Source organism: Brassica napus, chromosome A3 (genome assembly GCF_020379485.1).
Source record: "Brassica napus cultivar Da-Ae chromosome A3, Da-Ae, whole genome shotgun sequence".
Classification (NCBI taxonomy): Eukaryota; Viridiplantae; Streptophyta; class Magnoliopsida; order Brassicales; family Brassicaceae; genus Brassica; species Brassica napus.
In genome coordinates, this window is record NC_063436.1 from 18,581,320 (window position 1) to 18,604,342 (window position 23,023).

The 23,023-nt window shown below is 32.2% G+C and overlaps 2 protein-coding genes and 1 pseudogene across 2 annotated transcripts; 2 read left to right on the forward strand and 1 right to left on the reverse strand.

Moving 5' to 3' along the window:
* Positions 1-6,820: 6,820 nt before the first annotated feature.
* On the forward strand, positions 6,821-8,093 carry LOC111214641 (small polypeptide DEVIL 7-like). Its single transcript, XM_048776497.1, has one exon. It carries the CDS (start codon positions 7,723-7,725, stop codon positions 7,876-7,878), a length of 156 nt encoding a protein of 51 aa, XP_048632454.1. The 5' UTR covers positions 6,821-7,722; the 3' UTR covers positions 7,879-8,093.
* Positions 8,094-8,198: 105 nt separating this feature from the next.
* On the forward strand, positions 8,199-11,511 carry LOC106439552 (annotated as a pseudogene).
* Positions 11,464-15,698, reverse strand: LOC106439551 (DNA mismatch repair protein MSH2). Its single transcript, XM_048776498.1, has 11 exons — positions 15,493-15,698; positions 15,345-15,394; positions 15,180-15,212; positions 13,460-15,088; positions 13,133-13,243; positions 12,964-13,053; positions 12,692-12,874; positions 12,483-12,609; positions 12,196-12,389; positions 11,971-12,114; positions 11,464-11,839 (listed from the first exon to the last, which is right to left on the reverse strand). The coding sequence occupies exons 1-11, from the start codon at positions 15,539-15,541 to the stop codon at positions 11,636-11,638; spliced, it is 2,814 nt and encodes a 937-aa protein (XP_048632455.1). The 5' UTR covers positions 15,542-15,698; the 3' UTR covers positions 11,464-11,635.
* Between the last annotated feature and the right edge of the window lie 7,325 nt (positions 15,699-23,023).

Consider the following 23,023-nt stretch of genomic DNA (forward strand, 5'->3'; position numbering starts at 1 on the left):
TACTTTCGTGTTTCAGATATTTTTTCAGATTTTTTAGATATTTCGAATTTTCTTAGGATCCTAAATATCCGAACAGATGTGGACCCATTATGTCCATATCGGGTCCAACAACCTTTTGATATAGATTTTTAATGTTATTGTACAAAAACATGGTTGATGAAATATTTTTAGAAAAATCATTTTTAAATATGAAAATATCTATCAAACTATAGACGGTTGAAAGTTTAGTATATAATATAATATTTTAGTAGGAAAGTTTATATATGATATGATTATGTTATTATAAAGGAAAGAGGAAGTTAGAATGTACACATATATGTCGTATAACTTCTCTTACTTTAAATCATATATTATATAATAAAAGTGATAATATAAAACATTAGTTTCAATGCTTTTATGATTAAAAGTCAAAATGGTAAATATAGTAATAGTAATGATTAAGAGGTAAGAGTGATATTTGAATAAATAAAGGAATTGAATAAATTATTGTTAGAGAAATACATGGTAACATATTGTTAGTCTAAGTTTAAAGTCAGACCAAAAAATAATAAGTTAAATGAAAGGGTCCAAACAACTTTATAGGTAGATTTTTTAAGACTCATTCCCTTTTAATAGTATTGATATCATTTTTTCCTTTTGCCTCGTGCACGTTGTAGGATCTTCACCGAACACGAAAATAAGAGCACACGAGTGGCGGAGTGCGAAAATAATGTAATATATATATATATCGCTTTTTCTAAGATCCAACGGTCTGTGGTATCCATTCTCTTCAATCAGATATCCATCCACCTCTTTGTAGAATCCATTCTCCCCAATAAGTTATGTGACTGTTGTTGTCTGTTGATCTCCTCTTTGCTTTTTATAGAAAACTACCGCGATTTGTTTCTGTCGTTAATGAAGAACTTCCAACGTCAAAAATAAACTAATATGACGGGTGCGGGGTGCCATATCCACTTCTAAGAACAACTTTCTCCATAACACCGCATCAGCCTCAGTTTTATTCATAAGCCATTCCTCCATCTCACATATATCCTGAAGATTTAATTAACACGGCAAGATGCTCTCCTCTAACACTAGATAGAGTTATATTGTCTATAAAAGTGAAGCAGCAGAGGTAAACACGGCCCAAAAATTTCTCTTGTAACATCAGAACAAATAAATAAGTCCTCTCTCTTCTATGATTACCACTTCCTTCTCTACCACTACTACTTTTCTACAGCAAAAAAAAAAGAATTCATTTCCCAGTGAGTAATAACATCAATAACTCTACATGAATTAATAAATTTAAATTCACCTAAGCATATACATGAAAAGAGTTTGTTAAAACATAAGAACTATTTGCAACCTTGAGAACAGAAAGTTGTGCAACATTCTTGCATCCATGGTTTTTGGCTAATGAGCCACATCCATGAAACCCACAACGGCTGCAAGAACGACTTGGATGATCGATTATCGATATATGAATATTGTAATAGGTAAGCTTGTAGCCCACACTATATTTCGGATCAAGTCGAGATGTGTTTGCGTACGGGTAAATGCTTGTCTATGATTATAAGTACGAAATTAAACGACTTGCTGGTAAATAATTGAAACTGAGATAATTAACAGTTTTATTGGGCCAATGCGATATCAGAATAGCTGTTCCACTCAAACCCATAATCTTTTGTTATTTGTTTTTTTTTTTTTTCTGTTATAGTTCTTTTCCCTTTTCTCCAAAATATCTACAACGCTTTTTCTGCTATAGTTCACAATATAAATACTCTAACATGTCTATCTATCATTACGATTGTTGTGTTATTTTATAGAACATGTGATCTTCAACTGGTAATGACGCTTTTACTGTGCTTAAATTTAGAGAGGTTCGATCAAAACGAAGCATTTGGGACCATTTCCGTTCACTTTTGAACTTTTGAACTTGAAGTATTATGTCGGGTACTTTTCATCTTTATTTGTTATTATCTTTAAACATTTAACGCAAGTAGTGACTAGCGAGCGTATTTTGCTAAATTATTGACAGCTTATTATTTACCTTTTTCTGGATTATTTTTGTTTTGTGATGGCTTCATACTTTTATTTTCGCTTTAATTGTTTAATAGTATACAATAGAAAAATAGAAAAGTGTCCAAAAAACAAAATCACATTCTCATAAATTAAGGTTGTATTAGTGTTTGCAAAAGGAAAAGGGTTGTACTGATAGCAACAGCCAACAGGCAAGGAGTGTCTTGTCCACGTGAACTTCAGGTGCGCGGTGGATCCCCTCCACATTGCCCTTTCGTGCTTTATTAGAGCATCTCCAAGGGGACTCTATTTTTTCCTCTATATATTTTTTTTTTGTCATCAACAATACAGATTCATATTGACTCTGTGAACCAAACCGGGTGATCTGCATCCATGTGAACGACGAAAGACGGTTGTTTTCTAGCACTGCGTGCTAGACTGCCTTTGAAATTTGCGTCTGTGGTACATAGATTATTTCTGATCGTGTGAAACTCTCTTTCAGGGTTTTGATATCTTCCAAATAAGTTGCAAAAGCTGGTCATTCTTCTGGTTCCGAAACCATCTTCACCAGTTGAGAACAATCCGTTGCAAACGTAACCTGAAATTGACGTAAGCTGGCTATTTTTTCCTCTATAATTTACACTAAAATAGAGTAACTCTATTATAGAGTTGAATTTGCTCTAATGGTTCACTCTATAATAGAGTTACTCTATAATAGAGTGAAATATAGAGTAATCTTATTTTTTTTACTCTAAATATAGAATGAGAAAACAAGAATACTCTATATTTCACTCTATTATAGTCACTCTATTATAGAGTAACTCTATTATAGAGTGAACCATTAGAGCAAATCCAACTCTATAATAGAATTACTTTATTTTAAATTAAAATATAGAGAAAATTATAGAGTATCATTGGAGATGGTTTTAGAAATAAAGATCGTAAATAAAATTCATTACCCTTTCAATCATAACGAAAAAGATATGATGGGTTCGACTTTTCACTTCCCCCGTTAAATAGATTCTTTCCATGTGATTCCTCACTGTTTCTGGAAAACGAAACCACTAGATTTGACTCTCTCTCTCTCTCTCTCTCTTTTGATATCTTATAAATAGTTGAGTCTTGAACTTTTTGTTTTAATTCACACGTAGTCTTCATAGATCTTAAACTAGTTTTTGATTAATTTTGGCTGGATTTACAAAACGTAAGTAATATTTTCCAAATGTAAGATTTCACCTTAAAACTGGAATCAATATAAATTTATTGGTGAAAACTCTCCTTAATGTTGTGACGATTAAAGGACAAAACCTAAGTAATATTTTTTATTTAGTTTAATGTTTTTAATTAATAATCTATGTGTCAATTTGATTGGTGCTAAGGGCAGCCTCATCGGTAAAAACCTGCCAAAGGTTCTAAAAAAATAAAAAAATTAATATTTTAATAAAAAAAATATATTTTAATTTTCTGTAAATACAAAATCTAACAAACAGACGACATGTGTAGAACTTAGTATCTAAACACTTCTCTGGACCTCTCTGCAGACAACTCCTCTTTCTTCTCTCACCTCCTTTTAATATTTTACCGATTTTTTTAATAAGATATATTCTCTTTAGAACTTCTCCTTGGACTTGCTCTAAAGGATGTAGTGAGTTTTGAACCTAAGTTATATCCTTTTATGTATTATTATCAGGTAGACTACAAAAACAGAAAATGGTACTTTTGTGTGGTTATTATATCTATTTTTAGAAGCTTGTAAGGCTGGCACTTTTTTTTATAGATTTTTTTTTTATTGAAAAATGGTTAAATCCAGATCTATTAAAGACTCAAACCTAACTCTTGGGTGGGAGGTGCAGCCCACGGATAGACCTTCTTTCGGATATTTAAATGGACCGAAATGCAATAGCCTATATCCGTGTAAGTGATCAGAAAAATATAACTTAGTTTCGCATAGCATATAAATCGAACCTGAAATGTGGTGATATCCCAAACCCTTCTCCTTACCACTTAACCGCAAATTCCCGGTCCTTTTTATATATTCTTACTTCAAAACTATCTTTGTTCTTGTTTTGTCGTCTTTTTTGAAAGAATTGATAAATCTTTATCAAAGCTCTAATTTTTCCTTTTCTTTCTTGTTGATGAAATATCTTGATTTATTCAATACACATTTCAAGATAAATCACCAAAACCTAATTTAAAAAGGCAAAACAAAATAAAGGATGGAACCTCCAGATGTTTCATATAAAACAAAAGAAAAATAAAGATAAAAACATGATTATATGTTTGTCTAGACTAAGTGGTGGTTTCGTCACTATATAATTTATATAACAAACTTATAGTTCTTTTGACCGAAACACAAAAAAAAAAAAGAAGCAAATTAATGTTTCAATTGACGGCAAATAATAGATATAATTCGGAAATAGTTCGAGTCTCACTCTAGTCTCTAGTCAAAAAGTTCAAAACCAAAAAGGAGAATAAAGTTTGTTCATTGCAGGAGGAAACGAAAGAAGCAAAACTTGCACCGCCAAAATAGCAAGAAACACGATTTGGAGCGACTGCTTAAAATGGCACCTTTATTTGAAAGAAAACTTGTGGATCGGATATACTTAGAAAGATCATGTGTAATGATTTTCTTTCACATGTTGGACAACACTATCTGATATACTTAACAAAAAATATCATAAACCATGTATAGTTTACAAAACAACGTTACTCTTGTATTCCTTTTTTTTTTGTTAGTGCCTGCTGCTACAATATTTTAATATGAGAAGCATCTTTTCTGTTGTTATCTATAGATTTTTTAATTTTTGAATCAGGAGTTAAGTCTGCAAGGATTAAAACCCTTCTAGAGACAAAACCGGCAAATTTACACGGCTAACTTAAATACAAACAATTACTGGAGTACATGCTAGTATCAAAAAAGACACAACCCAATAAACTGTTCCGTAAATTTATTGCACCAATCGATGTAGCATGTGATAGTAATTAAAGCATGTCCAATGGAGAAATATTAATAGCATTCGGAGCAAACAAAATTAGGAAAGAGAAAGAACTGAATCTAGTTTGAGAACCTTTTATTAAAACCTCTTTATCCACATGTCATTATCAAAATACATCAATTAGCCACTTATCTTTTATCCAATGATTTAATTATTTGATCTGTATTAAAAAACTTAATCATTTATTTATAATTTATAATTTAAATATTTGCTTTCAAGAACTTCAGTTTTAGTAAACTACCTATAAAAAGTTGCTAAAGTATGTGCACTAAAAAATATCTCATAGAAAATCTCTCATCATTTAAAGAATAAAAAAAAATATTAGGAATCTTTCATTTAAGAGACTTTTTTAATATTGTGAGAGTTAAATCACATTCACATTTCACACATGGTTTGATGGCTTTGAAAATTTAAAGAAAAATCAAATAAATAAAAGGGAAAATTGTTTTTTAAGGCCAAACAAATGATAACTATGTCTCATTAGTCTAATCTCATATATTTTATATTTCATTAAGTTAATTATTTTTAAAATGGTAATAATACCCTTAAATTTATAAAATTACAATTAATAAAACAATTGTAAATATTGAAATATAATAAATAACTAAAATAGAAGAAAACAATAAAAATTCACAAATAAAAAAAAACTAAACCTACACTTTATGTCCCACAATTGTTTTTCCGAAAAATTGATTTTTCATATATAGAAACTGAATATTTTCAAATATTTTCTTTCCATATTTTTTGAAACTGATTATTCTTATCCGTTAAGAATACAATAAATCTGTAGAATTCAGTTTCTACCGATTTTTAGATTTATAATAATGTGTAGATTTCGATTTCTACAGATTTTAGATTTATATTAATATGTAGATTCCGCTTTCTACAAATTTTAGAGCGATAGGTTAAACGCATAATACATATTCTAAATATTTTTAGAGTATATTATTTACGTAGATCGCGTATTCTAAACATTGTAGATTCAATGGAAAAATTGGATTTCATTTTCTACTTTGTAGAATGTCAATTCTAATTTATGTAGAACATAATTTGAAATTATAATTTAAACATTTTTAGAACTGGAAAAAATACCACTAAGTTCATATGGGTATTTCATCATTAGCTACTATTTTTCCAATTTTTTTAGTTTGTAAAACTATTTATTTGATTTATATTCGAAAATACAAAAGAGCATTAAAGGCAAAAGAGGTACAAAATAAGAATTAGTCTAATAGGACATAGTTACGATTTTTTGGCCTAAAAAAATAATTTTCCCTAAATAAAATACTAATATTTGAGAAATTCATAGGAGTTCTAGCATTGCTGCTGGCCTTTGGTTTCCTGTTTCTACTAGTCCTTTTGTCCTATGATTTTATTCCATTGGTGTTTAGGTTGCTGACTTTAAGGGTTAACAGATTATTAGGATCTGAAGTTTGGGGAGGTTATAAAAGGCCAGTCAGAAAGCAAAACAGCTCCACACAGCTAAATCATACGAGAACTATCTATGTGGTTCAATACTATGAACATTATGTTTTGAGGTCCTTAGCTATTTACTCGAAATGAGCTGTCTGTATCTTAAGGAAGTCTACTTGACCCTATTTCGTCCTGGATTTTAAATTATTGGAGGACCTGTATTTAAATGCCAAATAGCATAATGACTTGATATTCAGTAGAGGGGATTATATATATCTTTTGAAAAATAGTGATTTAAGTTCATGGTTTTCACAGGTTTTCTTTCTTTTTTTTGTCAACCTCTCCATTTTTTTGGGGGGGGGGGGGGGGGGGGGGGGGGGGGGGGGGGGGGGGGGGGAGGGGGGGGAGAGTTATTGGGAGATGAATTTGTATAGAATTTGTGAATTTTAAGAGTTGATAGATGTTAAAAGGTTATTTTTTAAATATTTATAAATATAAATATAAATTCAAAAATGATAAAACAATATAAAAAGAATTATATATCCAAAAATGTAAGAGTATATAAAATGTAATGAATTATAGTTTTGGACATATAATTTGGATTTAAAGTGCAATAGATAAATTTGTATAGAGTATATAGTTTTGGACATATAATTTGGATTTAAAGTGCAATAGATATTTGGTAAGTATAACTATTTTGTTTTCTAGTTTTTTTTATCACATGAAATTTGAAAATCACATGGATACATATGATATTTTAAAAATTGAGTCTTATAAGTAAAAATGAATAGAATTCATCTCCCTAAATCCAAATCAAATGCCACTAAATCGTCTATAATGAAAAGAAATATTAGCAGTTGTCCATTAGTTTGCAAGACCAATTTTTACTTAAAACTGAAGATCAGATTTGGACGGTCGCATAACCGTCTATCCTAACATAACCCACTCATATATACAAAATAAATTCATCAAAAATGTTAAAGAAAAAAAATCTATCACAAATATCTTTATCGATGATGATTCTTTGAACTGAAAGGAGACAAGAAAACAATACATCAAATATTTTCAACCATAATGGGAAGCTAGCCGGTCACACTCCACAAGCGGCTTTTGTTTTAGGGTTTTTTTTCTTGACGGGTCCTGAATCAATTGTGTGGAATAGTTTCTCCTTATCTCATTTTCCCTCTCACTCCAATATAATGATGAACCTTCACTTCCTTTTAAACATCCTTTAAACATCACACAATCATCAAGTTACACCTAAACATTATAATTAAAGAAACAAAATAAGCTTATATATATAGAGAGAAAAATAATGAAGAAAAAGTCAAAGGATGAGGCATTGAAGAATTGGGAGAAGAAGAAGAAGCCGTCTTCACCAAAACGGGTTGAGAAGTCTCTGAAAAAGAAGAGAGGAAGGCTCTACATTATTGTGAAATGTATTGCTATGCTTCTTTGTTCGAACGAGTAATCATCAATACAATACACACACATTTGTATGTATAAATGATGACATAGAGGCATTAAAAAAGGAAACATATATAGGTCACCTGCCACATATCTCTTCGCTCTACGTACGGTGTTTCTTTTCAATTTTATGCAGGTGTATTGTTGTTGTTAATATGAATTTCTCAATATTTTTCTTGTCAACTATACATATATGTAATGTACCCCCAATATTTTTTTTGTCAATGGCTGGTCTACTTATGTTAATCATACCGGACAATTTGTTTTCTACGTACCAAAGGTAATTTATTAACAGAACATGCTACGAGGCTGCTTTTAAGTACTATGGAGACTGTAAGTTACTATTTACTCGCATGTATACTATACATGCACACAAAATGGAGGGTACTGATTACTTGCTCACAAACGTCGCATTTTATTGGGCCAGGAAAAGATTTTGACCAAGAAAAAACAAATTGAGTCAGGAAAAAAACTGTCTCGCGTTTGTTAATGGGCTTAGGCCTATTTTCAGTAATCATTGGTGTAAGTTAGACCATATGCTTTTGAATCTTTTGGTTCACCTGGTTAATGGGCTTATATTCTTATTGGGTCACACCTACTCAGCCCAAATAATCTTATACACTTTAAAGTCTAAACGTCGTCGTAGTCGTCTCTCTGTTTGCGCAACCGTGGAAGGAAAGTTTCGCCGGCAGAAGTCTTTTTGCTCCGTCACTAAAGTTGATTCCTTTAATGCAGATGTGTGGTGAGCACAAGGAGTCTGGGATCCTCAGGCATGGATGTTTTGCAAAGATAATGGTCTCACCCAAGTTGAAGAGAAACGTGGAGGTATGAGCTCTCTTCTTTTGGAACTTTGAGTTAACTATAAGCATACTCAATTCTCTTTTGTTTCTGATGTTTAGGAAGCTCACCTTCAACCAGCTCAACAGCTGTTGGTTTCGACGAGAGAATGTTGCTACACTCTGAAGTATGTTTCCGTTGTTTTTAATAGTTTACTGAGAAATCTAGTATCTCTTAACATGTGTTGATGGCATGCTTAATAAGTTCGAAGTGAAGGAACTTCCACATGTTGAGAGACCTGACCGTCTTCGAGCTATAGCTGCCAGTCTTGCCACAGCTGGTATATCAGTTCTGTAATGAGCAAATGTATATGTTATGTAATTTTTGTATTCATCACATTTTGAAAATTTGCAGGCGTTTTTCCTGGAAGATGCTTTCCTATCCATGCAAGGGAAATCACTAAACAAGAACTCCAGATGGTGAGCTGCATACTTAATACTCTTGGAGACATCTCTAACTGCAATTAGTTTGTTTGTTTCATTAACTGATTTATAATTTTTTTCAATTTTTGAGGTACACACTTCAGAGCATGTTGATGCTGTTGATATTACAAGCCAGCTTCACAATAGGTTTTGTAATTCACCTGTAACTTATCTAGTTTTGGCTCTCGCTGCTCATCTTTTTTTTTTCCATTGTCTGGCAGCTACTTTACCTCTGACACATATGCTAATGAGTATTCAGCACGTGCTGCTAGACTTGCAGCAGGTTTGTGCGCTGATCTAGCTAAAGAAATTTTCTCTGGCCGTGTCAAAAATGGTTTCGCTTTGGTATGTCAAAAATTCACTATAGTTTTAAAATTTAAAGATGCAACTACACATCTGCTTTAATTCACATCCGCTTTAAATTTTTTTTTGATTGAATCAGGTTAGACCTCCTGGTCATCATGCTGGCATCAAAGATGCTATGGGGTTTTGCCTTCACAATAATGCAGCTGTTGCTGCATTAGTAGCACAAGCAGCAGGGGCAAGGAAGGTGCTCATTGTGGACTGGGTAATGTCACTTTAGAAGTTCAACCTTCTTTATTCTTCTTCCCTGCATCAAGTGTTTAGGTGAATATTGTCAGTATCGTTTCCATTGTTGTAGGATGTCCATCATGGAAATGGAACTCAAGAGATATTCGAAAAAAACAAATCTGTAAGCTGCATGTCTCATTGATTCTTTGAGTGTCGGATGCAGTAAATTATTGTTGTGAACTGACCTTTTCTATATAGGTATTGTACATTTCCTTGCACAGACATGAAGGGGGAAAGTTTTATCCGGGTACTGGAGCTGCTAATGAGGTACCTGTGCTTTTTCTATTGTGCATCAGTGGACTTAGTGGTCCGCAATTATACTCATATGTACTAGCTTTTTGTTGAGTTTGTAATCATGTGGTGGTATATTGTGTTTGTGTGGTGCAGGTTGGTACAAATGGCGCTGAAGGTTATTGTGTGAATGTTCCATGGAGTTGTAGTGGAGTTGGTGATAGAGACTATATATATGCCTTTCAGCATGTAGTTCTTCCAATAGGTATTAAGGCTTTGGCTTAGTTTATGACTAATATGCTCTGGAAGTGAAAGCGATATTCTGAATGTGCATTCATTCTTTTTCCAGTATAACTCTTACTGGAACCCTTCCCTTGCAGCTTCTGCATTCTCTCCTGATTTTGTAATCGTATCAGCGGGGTTTGATGCAGCTAAAGGAGACCCACCAGGATGCTGTAAAATAAGCTTTATAGTCTAGAGCTCACATGGACAACTTTTTCAAAAATGAGTTTGTGCACCTCGTCAGAGGATATTGTGTTCATTCTATTGATTAGACAAAAAAATTTACTCTTTACTTTCAGGTGACTCCGGCTGGTTATTCTCGAATGACACAGATGTTGGGTGATCTCTGCGGCGGGAAAATGCTAGTTATTCTCGAGGGCGGGTGCGTTTTCTTTGCAGTTTATGAATAGTTTCTTGCTTTCAATGGGCGGCTTTAAAGATGTTTCATCATTTGCAGTTACAATCTTCGCTCCATATCTTCTTCTGCTACAGCAGTGATCAAGGTTTAAATCTATATTCTCATATATGGTTATGAAAGAGAAAACGTTTATTGATGATTCCGTTTTAATCTGTAAAGGTGCTTCTGGGAGAAAATGCGGAGAACGACTTGCCTATAGCTACCGCTCCTCCTTCAAGAGCCTGCCTGCGAACCGTTCTTGAAGTAATGAAGATCCAAATGAAGTTCTGGCCATCACTTGCTACCTCCTACTCCAAGTTACTATCAGAGTGGGAAGCAAGTAGGCCAGAGAAAAGAGCGGAGCCTAGGAGAGAGGCGGTCGTGACTCAGGGGGCCGTCGATGCGGCTCCTGATGCGGAGGCTGTCGTGGTGGATGAGGCAGCTCCTTCTGAGTTCGCGTTTAATTTCAGCTACTCCGGTGATGGTTCGCTTCTCGATGACAAAGAAGCGTGTGGGGGAACTATTCCGTTGCCACGGACTGATTATGTTGCGAGGGAGAAGATGTACAATGAGGTGGTTGCCAAGTCTGCTTCTCGTTTTGAGAAGATGAGGAAGTCGATTGTATTAGAGCTGAACCAGGTATCAGGAATCCTCTCTGCTGATCCTGAGACTCTGACGGATAGTGACGACGAGATTTAACGAGCTGTTAGGAAGATAATTCTTATGTGGTTATTGTAATTTTGCCTTTTATTGTTGGAGAAAAATGCAAAAAATATGCTAGAGAAACATCTTCCTAATCCCTAATACTATTCATTGCAGGACACTGATCTTAGTTAAACTCAATTCTGTCAAAAATGAAGTGTTGTTTTGTTTGAAAGCTTTCCATTTGTTTTTGTCTTATCCGCCTAATCCGAAAAGAACTAGTACAAGTCCTACAAGAGCCGAGAGCTAGAGAGAGAATTTACAAAAATGGAACTGAAGTGAAAATTGCAAAGGCTGTTTCAGAGGAACTGCTTGAGCCAGTGGCAGCCCACATCATCTTTCGCTAGCTCTTCTTTCAGCTCATGTAGGCGTTTAAGTGAATCTTTTAGCTCCATTTTATCAAGTGGCATCTCTGCAAATTCTTTCAGAAACTTGTGAGCTCGTGCTGCCCCTCTTGATACTTCCTCTGCACCATCTTCCCTGCTCTTTCTCTTCCCACTCTCCTGCAACACACCACCGCAAGAACTTTTTAATCTTTTGTCATAAACTCTCAATTCAGACGTTTTAAACTGAAGTATTGGTGAATATTTCCATCTTCAAACCAGATACAAACGGAGCAAAAACGAATCCAGACCTCATTGTTGATAACTATGGAAGGTGGAGAGAAATCTTCTAGTTCGGCAGCTTTCTCCCTTGCGAGCGCAACTACGCTTTCAGGGAAGTTGGCAAACTCAGCCACATGGATCCCAAAGCTCTGGTCACATGCCCCTGGTTCAACCTAACCAGACAAACAGATACATCAAAACAATCTAGTTTGATGTTTTTGGGAAGAAGCAGATGCTGTTTGATTAAGGCAAACCTTGTAAAGCATGGTGAGTTTGCGGCTTTCTGTATCAATGTGTGCACTGACATGGAAGTTTGCAACACCAACGGTGTTACCTGCAACCTCAGAGTTTGCTTGAGCCAAGGCAGTAAGTTCATGGAAGTGAGTAGCAAACAGAGTAGGAGCTTTCTTCACTTGAACCAGATGCTCACATATAGCCCACGCTAAACCTGATAAATTCACCAAAGACAACATTAACAACACAATACATCAATCCAACTCAAAATCCAAATAAAAGAAGAGCCGTTGCAGTTAAAACTAACCAAAGCCATCATAAGTTGATGTTCCACGTCCCAGTTCATCGATAATTATCAGTGACTTATCAGTAGCTCCTTTTAATATCGAAGCAGTTTCAAGCATTTCTTGCATGAAAGTAGACACTCCACGCAGCTAAAACATGAAAGGAAAAAAGAGGTTTAACACAACTCAACAGTTTCAAAAACAAAGAAGCAGCGAGTTAAATAAAACTCACTTGGCAATCGCCTGCTCCTACACGTGCAAAGATACAGTCTCTGATGGAAACTGAAGCTTTATCACAAGGAACAAAGGAACCAACTTGAGCCATCAGAACAGTCACACCAACTTGGCGAATGAAAGTGGACTTCCCTCCCATGTTAGGTCCCGTTATTATCTGAAACCAACTCTCCCCTCTCACCTGATTTTGACAAGGGAATTGCTTCAAAGTCAAAATAGGGACACAGAGATAAAACAAAGGCTATCTCATTACCATATTACAATACTTACAAGTCTACAATCATTTGGTATAAAGTTCACCCAATCTTGAGCTTCTACGCATGGATGTCTGCTCCCTTCTAGTACAATGTCTCCAACATCCTGCAATATATAGAACAAAGAAGAAAACAATCTAAATTTTCGAAACAAAACAATCAAATCAACTTGACGTTGTACTAACCGAAGAGGTGACTTCTGGTCTACAGTATGGTGTAGGGCAACTAGCAGCCAAATCAGCAAAGCTTAGCAAAACATCCATCTCAGAGAGCATCCCTGCTAGCTCCTCAAACACCTAAACCACATAATATACATTATAAATAACAGTGTTCTAAAAATTGGTCTAGGCGGCAAATCGAACCTAAACAAAATGATTTTTATAGAATTAAAAAAAAAAATCAGTATAGGCACCCGCCTAAACATTGATAAATACCATACATATTTATATGATTTAAGATAGCCATTTTTTGTAACAGTCCAATACTTAAGATGAATTAACAACTAAACATACCTCGGAGAAACTGGCAACAGTCTGAACTACACGATCAACGAGCTCCTTTTGACAGCTCTTATAATCGTCCACAACACTTTGGTACTGGTCCCCAAGTTTCTTAAGCTTTGTGTTCGTAAACTTCACTCCGTCTTTGCGAGTCTCCAGCACCAAGAACTGTGTTGTCAGCTTCTTCCTGATCTTAGGCTCTTCCTTCTTCGTGATCCTGAACACATGCCCATACTGCGCTGCTTTGTCGAGTTTCAAGGCCTTGTCCACCGGAAGATCGAGTTCTATAGCTGTCTTTTTGTGCAGTTCGTGAATCTGCTGCTCCAGCAACTCTTTCTGATCTTTGAGAGATGATAACGTGGCGTCGTAGCTTGAGGAGATCATGTACTCTCCGTTCTCTAGCTGGTCAAGATCTACAGAGTACTCTACCAGATCAATGAACTTGCCGAGGTGATCTGCGTCTGATAAGGCCTCAAGCCTTTTGATGTATCTTTTGCTGATGAGTGATGAGAACTCTCCGGTGTACTGTTGTAGTGATGTTTTGATGAAGGGAAGCCTTATAGTTGACTGATAGAGTTTGATAATGTGCTGTAAACCACCTCTTCTTCTCTCAAGACTCCGCACAAGCCTCTCAACATCTGAGATGCGCTTCAGATGCTGTCTAAGATCTTGCCTTAACCCAGCTTCTTCAACGAAGCACTGAACTATATCTAACCTCATCGTAATCTCGTTCAAATCCACAAGAGGTTGCTTGAGCCACATATGAAGCAGTCTCTTCCCCATCCCTGCGGTGCACGTTCTGTTCATGAGACCAAACAAACTGAAGTTCTTGTTTGCGTCAGTTTTGCTCTCCATCACATTCAACGCCCTCATAGCTGCAGAGTCGAGTCTCATGAATCCGCCGATGTCGTATCTGCGTATTGTGAAGTTCCCATAGTTACCCTCGTCCGAGAGAAGTTCAGAGAAGGAGAGTAATGCACCAAGAGCAGGAGTCGCAAGCTCAAACCCAGAGATTAAATCTCTAACTGGCTCAATGTTCCCCTTCACCAACCTCTTTAGATCTGACTCTAAATCTCTTCCTTTAAACTCCTGACGACTCCTCTCCGTTGTCATCACACCACACCTCTCAAGAGACTCATACAAACTCTTGCATTCATTAGTTTTGCCAGACTCAGCTGGGAAAATGCATTCTTTCGCGCCTATAGCAACGAGAGAAGACTCCAGGTTAGTGAAGCGGCTATCATCAAGAAACTCAGCTAGTCCAAGAACCCTCCTTGTGAGATCAACGTAAGCCATCCCGACAACGCATCTGCTCTCCTGAAAACTCGGAAACAAGGAGACAACAACCGGCGTGTCCTGCATCTCGTTGTTTGCAAACAAAACATCTTCAAAGCTACCAATGTTTCCAGGAGAGCCAGCTTTCACAAGCCTCCAATTCGACCCGCTTCCTTCGTAAAGCTCCACGGTATGGTCATTCCTCTCCAGGAGAAGATCCCTGACGATGGTTTCAAACATGTTCTTACTAACGCTGACGCTTGAAAGAGCGTTTGCTCCACTCCCAATCTGGCGTAGAGCAGTGGTGGTATGGTAATAAGTCTGAGCAATGAAAACTGAGTTCTCCCCATGAGCTGTGTAATAATCCTGCAACAATGCATTTAATCAGTAACAAGTAAGTAAAGAATCAAAGTCTAGACCAGTGAGAAGTAACAAAAGTTGTAGTTTCAGAACTCACCTTGCGATCAAAGAACCTAACAGCTCTCAAGTCCTGTAAGGAAAACACCAATCAAAACCCCACATAAGCATAGTTCCAGTGAATACATTTTGCTTCAATCCCTAATCTTAAAGGCATATATCTAACTGTTTCCCCTAGAGATAGAAGAAGAACAAGGAGACTTACATTTGGTAGGGTTTTGAAGAAAGAGAGAAACCCTTGAGCCTGCTTAGCATCTGAATGTTAAAGGTAGAAACTTTCGTGAAACCCACAAACCCAAATTGAAATTCTAACACGAGGAAGGGAAAAACAAAATTAGGGTTATAGATTTTACCTAATTTAAGCTCCGGAAGCTTGTTCGTCTCCTCGAAGTTACCTTCCATCGGTGGATAAAGCAAGAGCCTTTGGCTACGTTCTGAGACTTAAGGAGCAAATATTCTTTTCTCCTGGCGACTGGAATAGAAAGAGACAACTTTTTCGAGGGCAGTTTATGGTGTCGGGTTTGGCGGGAAAATGATGGGCGGCAACTTTTTTCCCCGGCGGCGCGTTGATCGACGTTCTTTGCGATACGCGTGTTGGTCCATTAAAGATAAAGCCCATAAACTCGTATTGGGCCTACTGGGCTAAATAAACATCTCTGTTTATTAGTTCACTATGTGTTTTGTCCGCGATGCGGGCTTAAACATTTTCATAAATTTTTGAAAGTTCTTTCTACACTATTTTCATTATACTAAAATAAATTTTAAAATAACTCAATATTATATTATAATTATATAATTTTAAAAAATGATTTGAATAATATTTAATTATATAATTTATGTTTTTTTAAATTTTTTACTAAAACACTTTTTCAGATAACAATACAATATATATAAAAATTATCTTTTTAATTATCTTTTTAGATTATGGTTAATTCAATATTTTGTTTTAATTATATAATTAAGAATTTTATTTGATTAATATTTAGTTATATAATTTATGTTTTTTAACTTTTTACTAAAAGACTTTTTCACATAACAATACATTATATACAGAAATTATCTCTGTTTAAGTTATATTTTCAGATTTTGGATAATAATTATAATTATTAATTTTAATCAATTATCCAATCAAATAAATTAAAATTTTGTTTTTTTAATTTATTTTTATATTTTATTCATTAAGGGTATAAACGATATTAACCACTCTATAAAATTTATTTGATTAATATTTAAGTATATAATTTATGTTTTTAACTTTTTACTAAAATACTTTTTCAGATAACAATAAAATATATATAATTTTTTTTAATTATCTTTTTAGATTTTGGATAATTCAATATTATATTTTTAATTATATAATTAATAATTTTATTTGATTAATATTTAGTTATATAATTTATGTTTTTAATTTTTTACTAAAAGACTTTTTCAGATAACAATATAATATATACATAAATTATCTCTGTTTAAATTATATTTTCAGATTTTGGATAATTCTTACTATTATTAATTTTAATCAATTATCTAATCAAATAAATTAAAATTTCGTTTTTACATTTTAATTTATTTATACATTTTATTCATTAAAGGTATAAACGATATTAACCACTCTAACTTTTGACGTGAGAGCTCGATTCTAAAAATTTACTTCGCAAATAATAATATGTTTTAATTATATAATTAAGAATTTTATTTGATTAATATTTAGTTATATAATTTATGTTTTTAACTTTTTACTAAAAGCTTTTTCAGATAACAATACAATATATACATAAATTATCTCTGTTTAAGTTATATTTTCAGATTTTGGATAATTATTATTATTATTAATTTTAATCAATTATCGAATCAAATAAATTAAAATTTCGTTTTTTTAATTTATTTTTATATTTTATTCATTAAGGGTATAAGCGATATTAACCACTCTGTAAAATTTATTTGATTAATATTTAAGTATATAATTTATGTTTTTAACTTTTTACTAAAATACTTTTTCAGATAACAATAAAATATATATAATTTTTTTTAATTATCTTTTTAGATTTTGGATAATTCAATATTCAATTTTTAATTATATAATTAATAATTTTATTTGATTAATATTTAGTTATATAATTTATGTTTTTAACTTTTTACTAAAAGACTTTTTCAGATAACAATACAATATATACAGAAATTATCTCTTTTAAAATTATATTTTCAGATTTTGGATAATTCTTATTATTATTAATTTTAATCAATTATCTAATCAAATAAATTAAAATTTCGTTTTTATTTTTTAATTTATTTATACATTTTATTTATTAAGGGTATAAATGATATTAACCACTCTAACTTTTAACGTGAGAACTCGATTCTAAAAATTTACTTCGCAAATAATAGTATAGACTAGGTGTTTTGCCCGCGACGCGGGCTTAAACATTTTCATAATTTTTGAAAAGTTCTTTGTACACTATATTTCATAATTTTAGTAAAAATTTAATTTGATTAATATTTAATTATATAATTTATGTTTTTAACTTTTTACTAAAATACTCTTTGAGATTACAATACAATATATATATATATATTATCTTTTTTTAATTATATTTTTTTGATTATATTTTTTAATTATTTTTTTAATTATATAATAGTATAGATAAAAATATTACCTCTAGATAACAACATAATATATATTTAAGAGTTATCTTATTTTCGCATAAATTTTTTTTTTGATAATTTATTATATTAATTCATAATCAGTTATCTAATATAACATATAAATCTAATATTAATACTACAAAATTCGTTTTTGATTATAAATAACTTATATATAAAAATTCATTAAGGGTAGTATAGATATTAACCACTCTAACTTTTAACGTGAGAGCTCGATTCCAAAAATTTACTTCGCAAATAATAGTATAGATTACTTCATTTATCACCGAAATCCACAATTTTGAGGACTTTTGAGTCGAGAAGAAGAGGAAAATGTTTCATTTCTTTTCAGAAACATGATTAGCGACAAAACTGTTTGGATAATGATAGATATTCACGTATCCATTATCTAAATAATTTAATTTATGTGGTTTGTATGTATATATAGTTGATAAGTTGGAGAACTTTGGACAAAGGGAAGTGGAAGGTTTGTACTAGAAAGCACTATTATTGGCGATATAGAAGGCCTTTGATGAGCCACAAAAGTCATATGAACTTATCTTTATGTCATTTATGGTTCCATATAGTCAGGTATATTCCTCCTTTTTCTTTGTTGATTTTTGTTTTGTTGATTCCCTATTTATCTTCATAAGTTGCATTGTTTTTTTTTTTCAAAGAGTATCCCAGACCTATGGAAGAGTCCAAACTAATATTCAAGGGGAGGTGCATTGTTTATTTTTGAAATATTCTTAATGATCTTTCTTTGATTTTAGTGGATGTTATTTTGTTACTTCATAGATGTTATTTTCTTTTCTAAACACACAAAATATATTTTTGGAAGACGATGAAAGCTTAATGATAATGAAAAGCAAAAAATTTAAGGGAAAAGTAAGTTTAAACAAAACAATCCATTTTTTCTGTATTCTATCACTTCCAAAAATTAATGTGCATATACGTCCAATTTATGATTGTAAGTTTTTTGTTAAACAATGTAGATTAGATCGTAAGAATTTAATACTGAAACCCTATGAATGTTGACATTTTTAATTACTTTTTCTCGCATCTCAATTCTCACATAGTTAAAGTCAAGGAAATGGATGTCGGATTTAAAGTAAATATTGTGTTTTTTATTTTTATAAGCTAGGGAAAATGTTATTGACAGAAGATATTATCATCACATCATAGAGTGTCCCCATTTTCTTTAATGATGATATATCAAAAACTTTATAGAGTACATCCAACCTAACCAAGCCATGGTATAACACAAACTTATTATAGAGTACAGACACGCACACATCCACATATATGCATACAACATATATCATTTACCTGTACGTTTTGACACCTGTACAGTATGTATATATATGCATACAACATATATCATTTACCTATACATTTTTGACACATGTACAACATATATATATATATATATATATGCAATTAAATTAGCAAACATATATAGTTTGTTATGTCTTTTCCCATTTCGACATAGTGTGACATCAAACTTTTAAGAACACTAAATTCCAATTAGAACACGTTTAATAATCATCCAAACAAAAGTAAAACCATCCGTCATTTTCAAGGTTTATTCTATGAATTAGTACATGTTTTCAGAGAATTATCTGTTTTTTTGGCAAAAAAAAGAACTATATATCTGGTTTTAATTTGTTATCTGAATTATTAGTTTATTAGAAAAAAAATAATTTATTTTAATTAAACTATACTTGTACCCTGGTATATAGAAAAAAAAACTAAAAGGAGCATATTAATCATAATCTATTTTGGATATGTATAGTAGTGGTCTCAAGATTCTTTCGTCTTTTTTTTTTATTGAGCAAGGTCTCTAGCTGTATATACGCTTCATTATGTTAACAATATTATATCGATCCGATCTAATTTAAACTTTACATAAACCATATTAAGATATGACGTCTTATGACAATTCATACATGATACATACTAGATCACTGATATGGACACCAAGTTCTTTGAATATTTGAAGTTTTAGTATCATAGTTACTTTTATTCTATAACACTTCGCACATAAAGTGGCTTCGATTTTTTTCAGAGGTTAAAATATTGAAAAAACATAATTTCTTTTACAAACTAATATGTCTATGCTTTTATTTACAGTTTAAATATGTTTCTATAAAAATATTAAGATTCTCTTGTAACTGATCTCACATAATTCTGATCAATATGTTGTCTCCAGATTACTAAGTTATTTTGTTTCTTAAAAATAACAAGAATATGAAAATTTGGTGTTGTCAAATCTCCTCAACTTAAGCGTGAAAGTAGGAACATAGGCTATAACTCTATCTTCTCGCTATCCCTAAAGCTGTACATCAACTTCTTATTCACCCATTAAGTTTGTCGCGATAATGTGCTATATTCTCATTAATTCAAATATCTGAGGTAAAAATAAAATATTTTCTCTTTATTCCTGTTAACTAATATGACATAACCAGCTTAAATAATCGCGATCTATATTTAAGAGGTGGTTGTAATCGAAATATTAAATTGTGTTTGCAAATTAATATTTTCAACCGATTTATTCAGCCAAACAAAAAAAAGTTTGACCCAATTTTACATTTAAAAATAATTGAACAAATTTTTGACATGTATTATTATATCTATACTATTAAAAGGGAAGCATTCTTAAAAAATCTATTTATGCAAGGTTGTTTGGACCTATTAGTTAGACTAACACTATATAATTTAACTTATTTTTAAACCAAAGTAATATTTCATACATCAACTCATAATTTTTTTAATGTACAAAAAGAGATATTGTAACTAACAATGATATTTTACCTAAAGATTTTATTATCATTTTCTTAATACAGAAAATAACTTAAGAAAATAGTCATAACAAACGAATTAATATTAATGTACATATTTTTAAATATTAATGTCCCATTTTAAATTGAACTAGGTCTGATTTAACTCAAATTCGGTTTTTAACACAACTCATAACCAGTTAGAAGAGCGAGTCAGGATCCGACTGGTTCGATCATACGGTCCGATCAGATTTTCAAAACATTGGTTAATACAGTTCAATAATTAAAATAAATATATTTTTAGTAATGAATATCTTTACTACTAAAAACATACATATCATCTTTAAATCTATTTCAAACAAATCTCACACTATAAAAAATAATGAATAATAAAAATATTAAAAGTCAATAGTTATAATGTGAAACAAAAAAATTATACTAGATTTAAAATTTATTAAAGATTAAAAACCTCAAATCCGCGCTTCTTAAGCGCGGGTCAAAATCTAGTTGTCTCTTTGAAGTTGTGTGAGCACTAGTCTAAACAAAATTTAGCTCACGATTTCTTATAATCTTATAGAAATTTTATTTTATTTTGTCATCCCAAACGATAAAAATCAAACAAAGTTTTAAGAAAATGGAAGGAAGAAGTCATAATTGAATTTTCACACGAAGAAAATGGAGACAAACACACATCATTTTGCAGAATATATATATTTTTTTTGAATAATTTTTTTTGCGGAATACATTGCATGTAAGAAAATTTCCCAAGTGAATTATAATCTAAAGGAGCATTGACTCTCTTTGCTATATATAGTAAATTATTCATTATCATCTCAAGAACCAAAGCGAAAAAAGATGGTACACAAATAAAGTTAGAATTTTGTACTTTAGAGAGTGATAATGAGTGACTGAGATTTGTAACCAACGAAATTGGGAGCATAAGGTAGCTAATATAACACATAATGAAAGCACTCACGAAAAGAAAAATCAGTGTCCACTTTTGCAAGAAAAAAAGATTCAAAGACTAACCGAAGATTGAAACTTTGATTTTGAGTCTCATTATAAACAACTTAAATTGATTCACAAAATAAAAAAAAATTAAAAAAAAACTAAAACTGTGATATGATATATGTTGCTGTCTTCCTCATGGGCTATGAGAAAGAAAATTTGAAAGCAACCTTAGAAGAAGCCAGCGAGTCCTTCCATTATAGCCATGTGGTCCTCCTGATAATGGCAGGTTAGAGAGAGAGAAAGAGAGAGGGAGAAAGAAGAGAGAGCATGGGGTGCTGGAAAATTAGGTATGATGAGAAGGCAGCATGTATAAATGGAAAGAGTGAACAACAATGGATGACCAAAGAGAGATTTTATTTACAATGAGAGTGTTTCATCTTTGCACGTAACTCTCAAGTCTGTGATGTTCCAGCGGTGTATATGTATACGTGCATATATCATGTATTTGTATAAGCCTACGTATTTATATAGTGCCCTAGCGAGTAAGTATAGCTTCCAAGCTGTTGTTTTAATTGTCAACCTCGAGCTTGATTACAAACTTTTTTTTTCTTTTTGTTATCAGTCCTGTAATCTGTTTAATATATAGATCAATCATTATATATTTGTTTATGAGGGTATGAATGCCTCTCCAGCTCTCCTTCCCCGTAACTAATAATTCCCCAAGATTTGTAGTACTATCGTGTCATAATAGCGTTCTAAAATAAATAATTCGTGTATAATTCATCTGTGTGACATAGATAATACCAAAAGAAAAGTTAACACCTCGCCAATTCACTATATAACTCAACTTTAAATGATTAAACAAAAAAAAAACTCAACTTTAAATGTTAGATTGACACATTAACTCTAATATTCTCTTTTTTCTGTATATACAATATATACATACTAAATGTTTCATATTTAAAAGCTTACAAGATAAGCACGAGAGAGAAAGAGGTTCTCTTTTTACCGAAAGCGACATGTATGAGAGAGGATGTGTTTGAGAGAGTCAAAAGAAAATAAAAGATTGGTCGCTCACACTGAACAAAGAGCCAAAGCTTTTTTATTTTCTTCCGAAAATTATTGCAGCTTCTCTTTTTTAGGGCTTCACACTACCACGTGCTGTCCTCCAATTTGTAAACGAAACTTCATAATTCGAACTCTCCAATTGGACCAGTGATCATGATCATTATTTTTTCTTACAAATATAACATTAATCTTTGAAATAAAATTTAATATCATAATTTAATATTACTTTATAAACAAATTGGTTCATTTTATAAATCAAGTATTATAAGGTTTTGAGATTTAAAAATATAGTTTTTTGTTCCCTCTTCTCTTTTAATAGTGAAAATTAAACTGACTTGATAAACATGTAATAAAATTACTCTAACCTTCTAGACCAATTTACTTTCACCTTGTTGATGAAAATTATTATTTTAGAATGGATGGTTTCTTGATGAAAGGCAATTTAAAT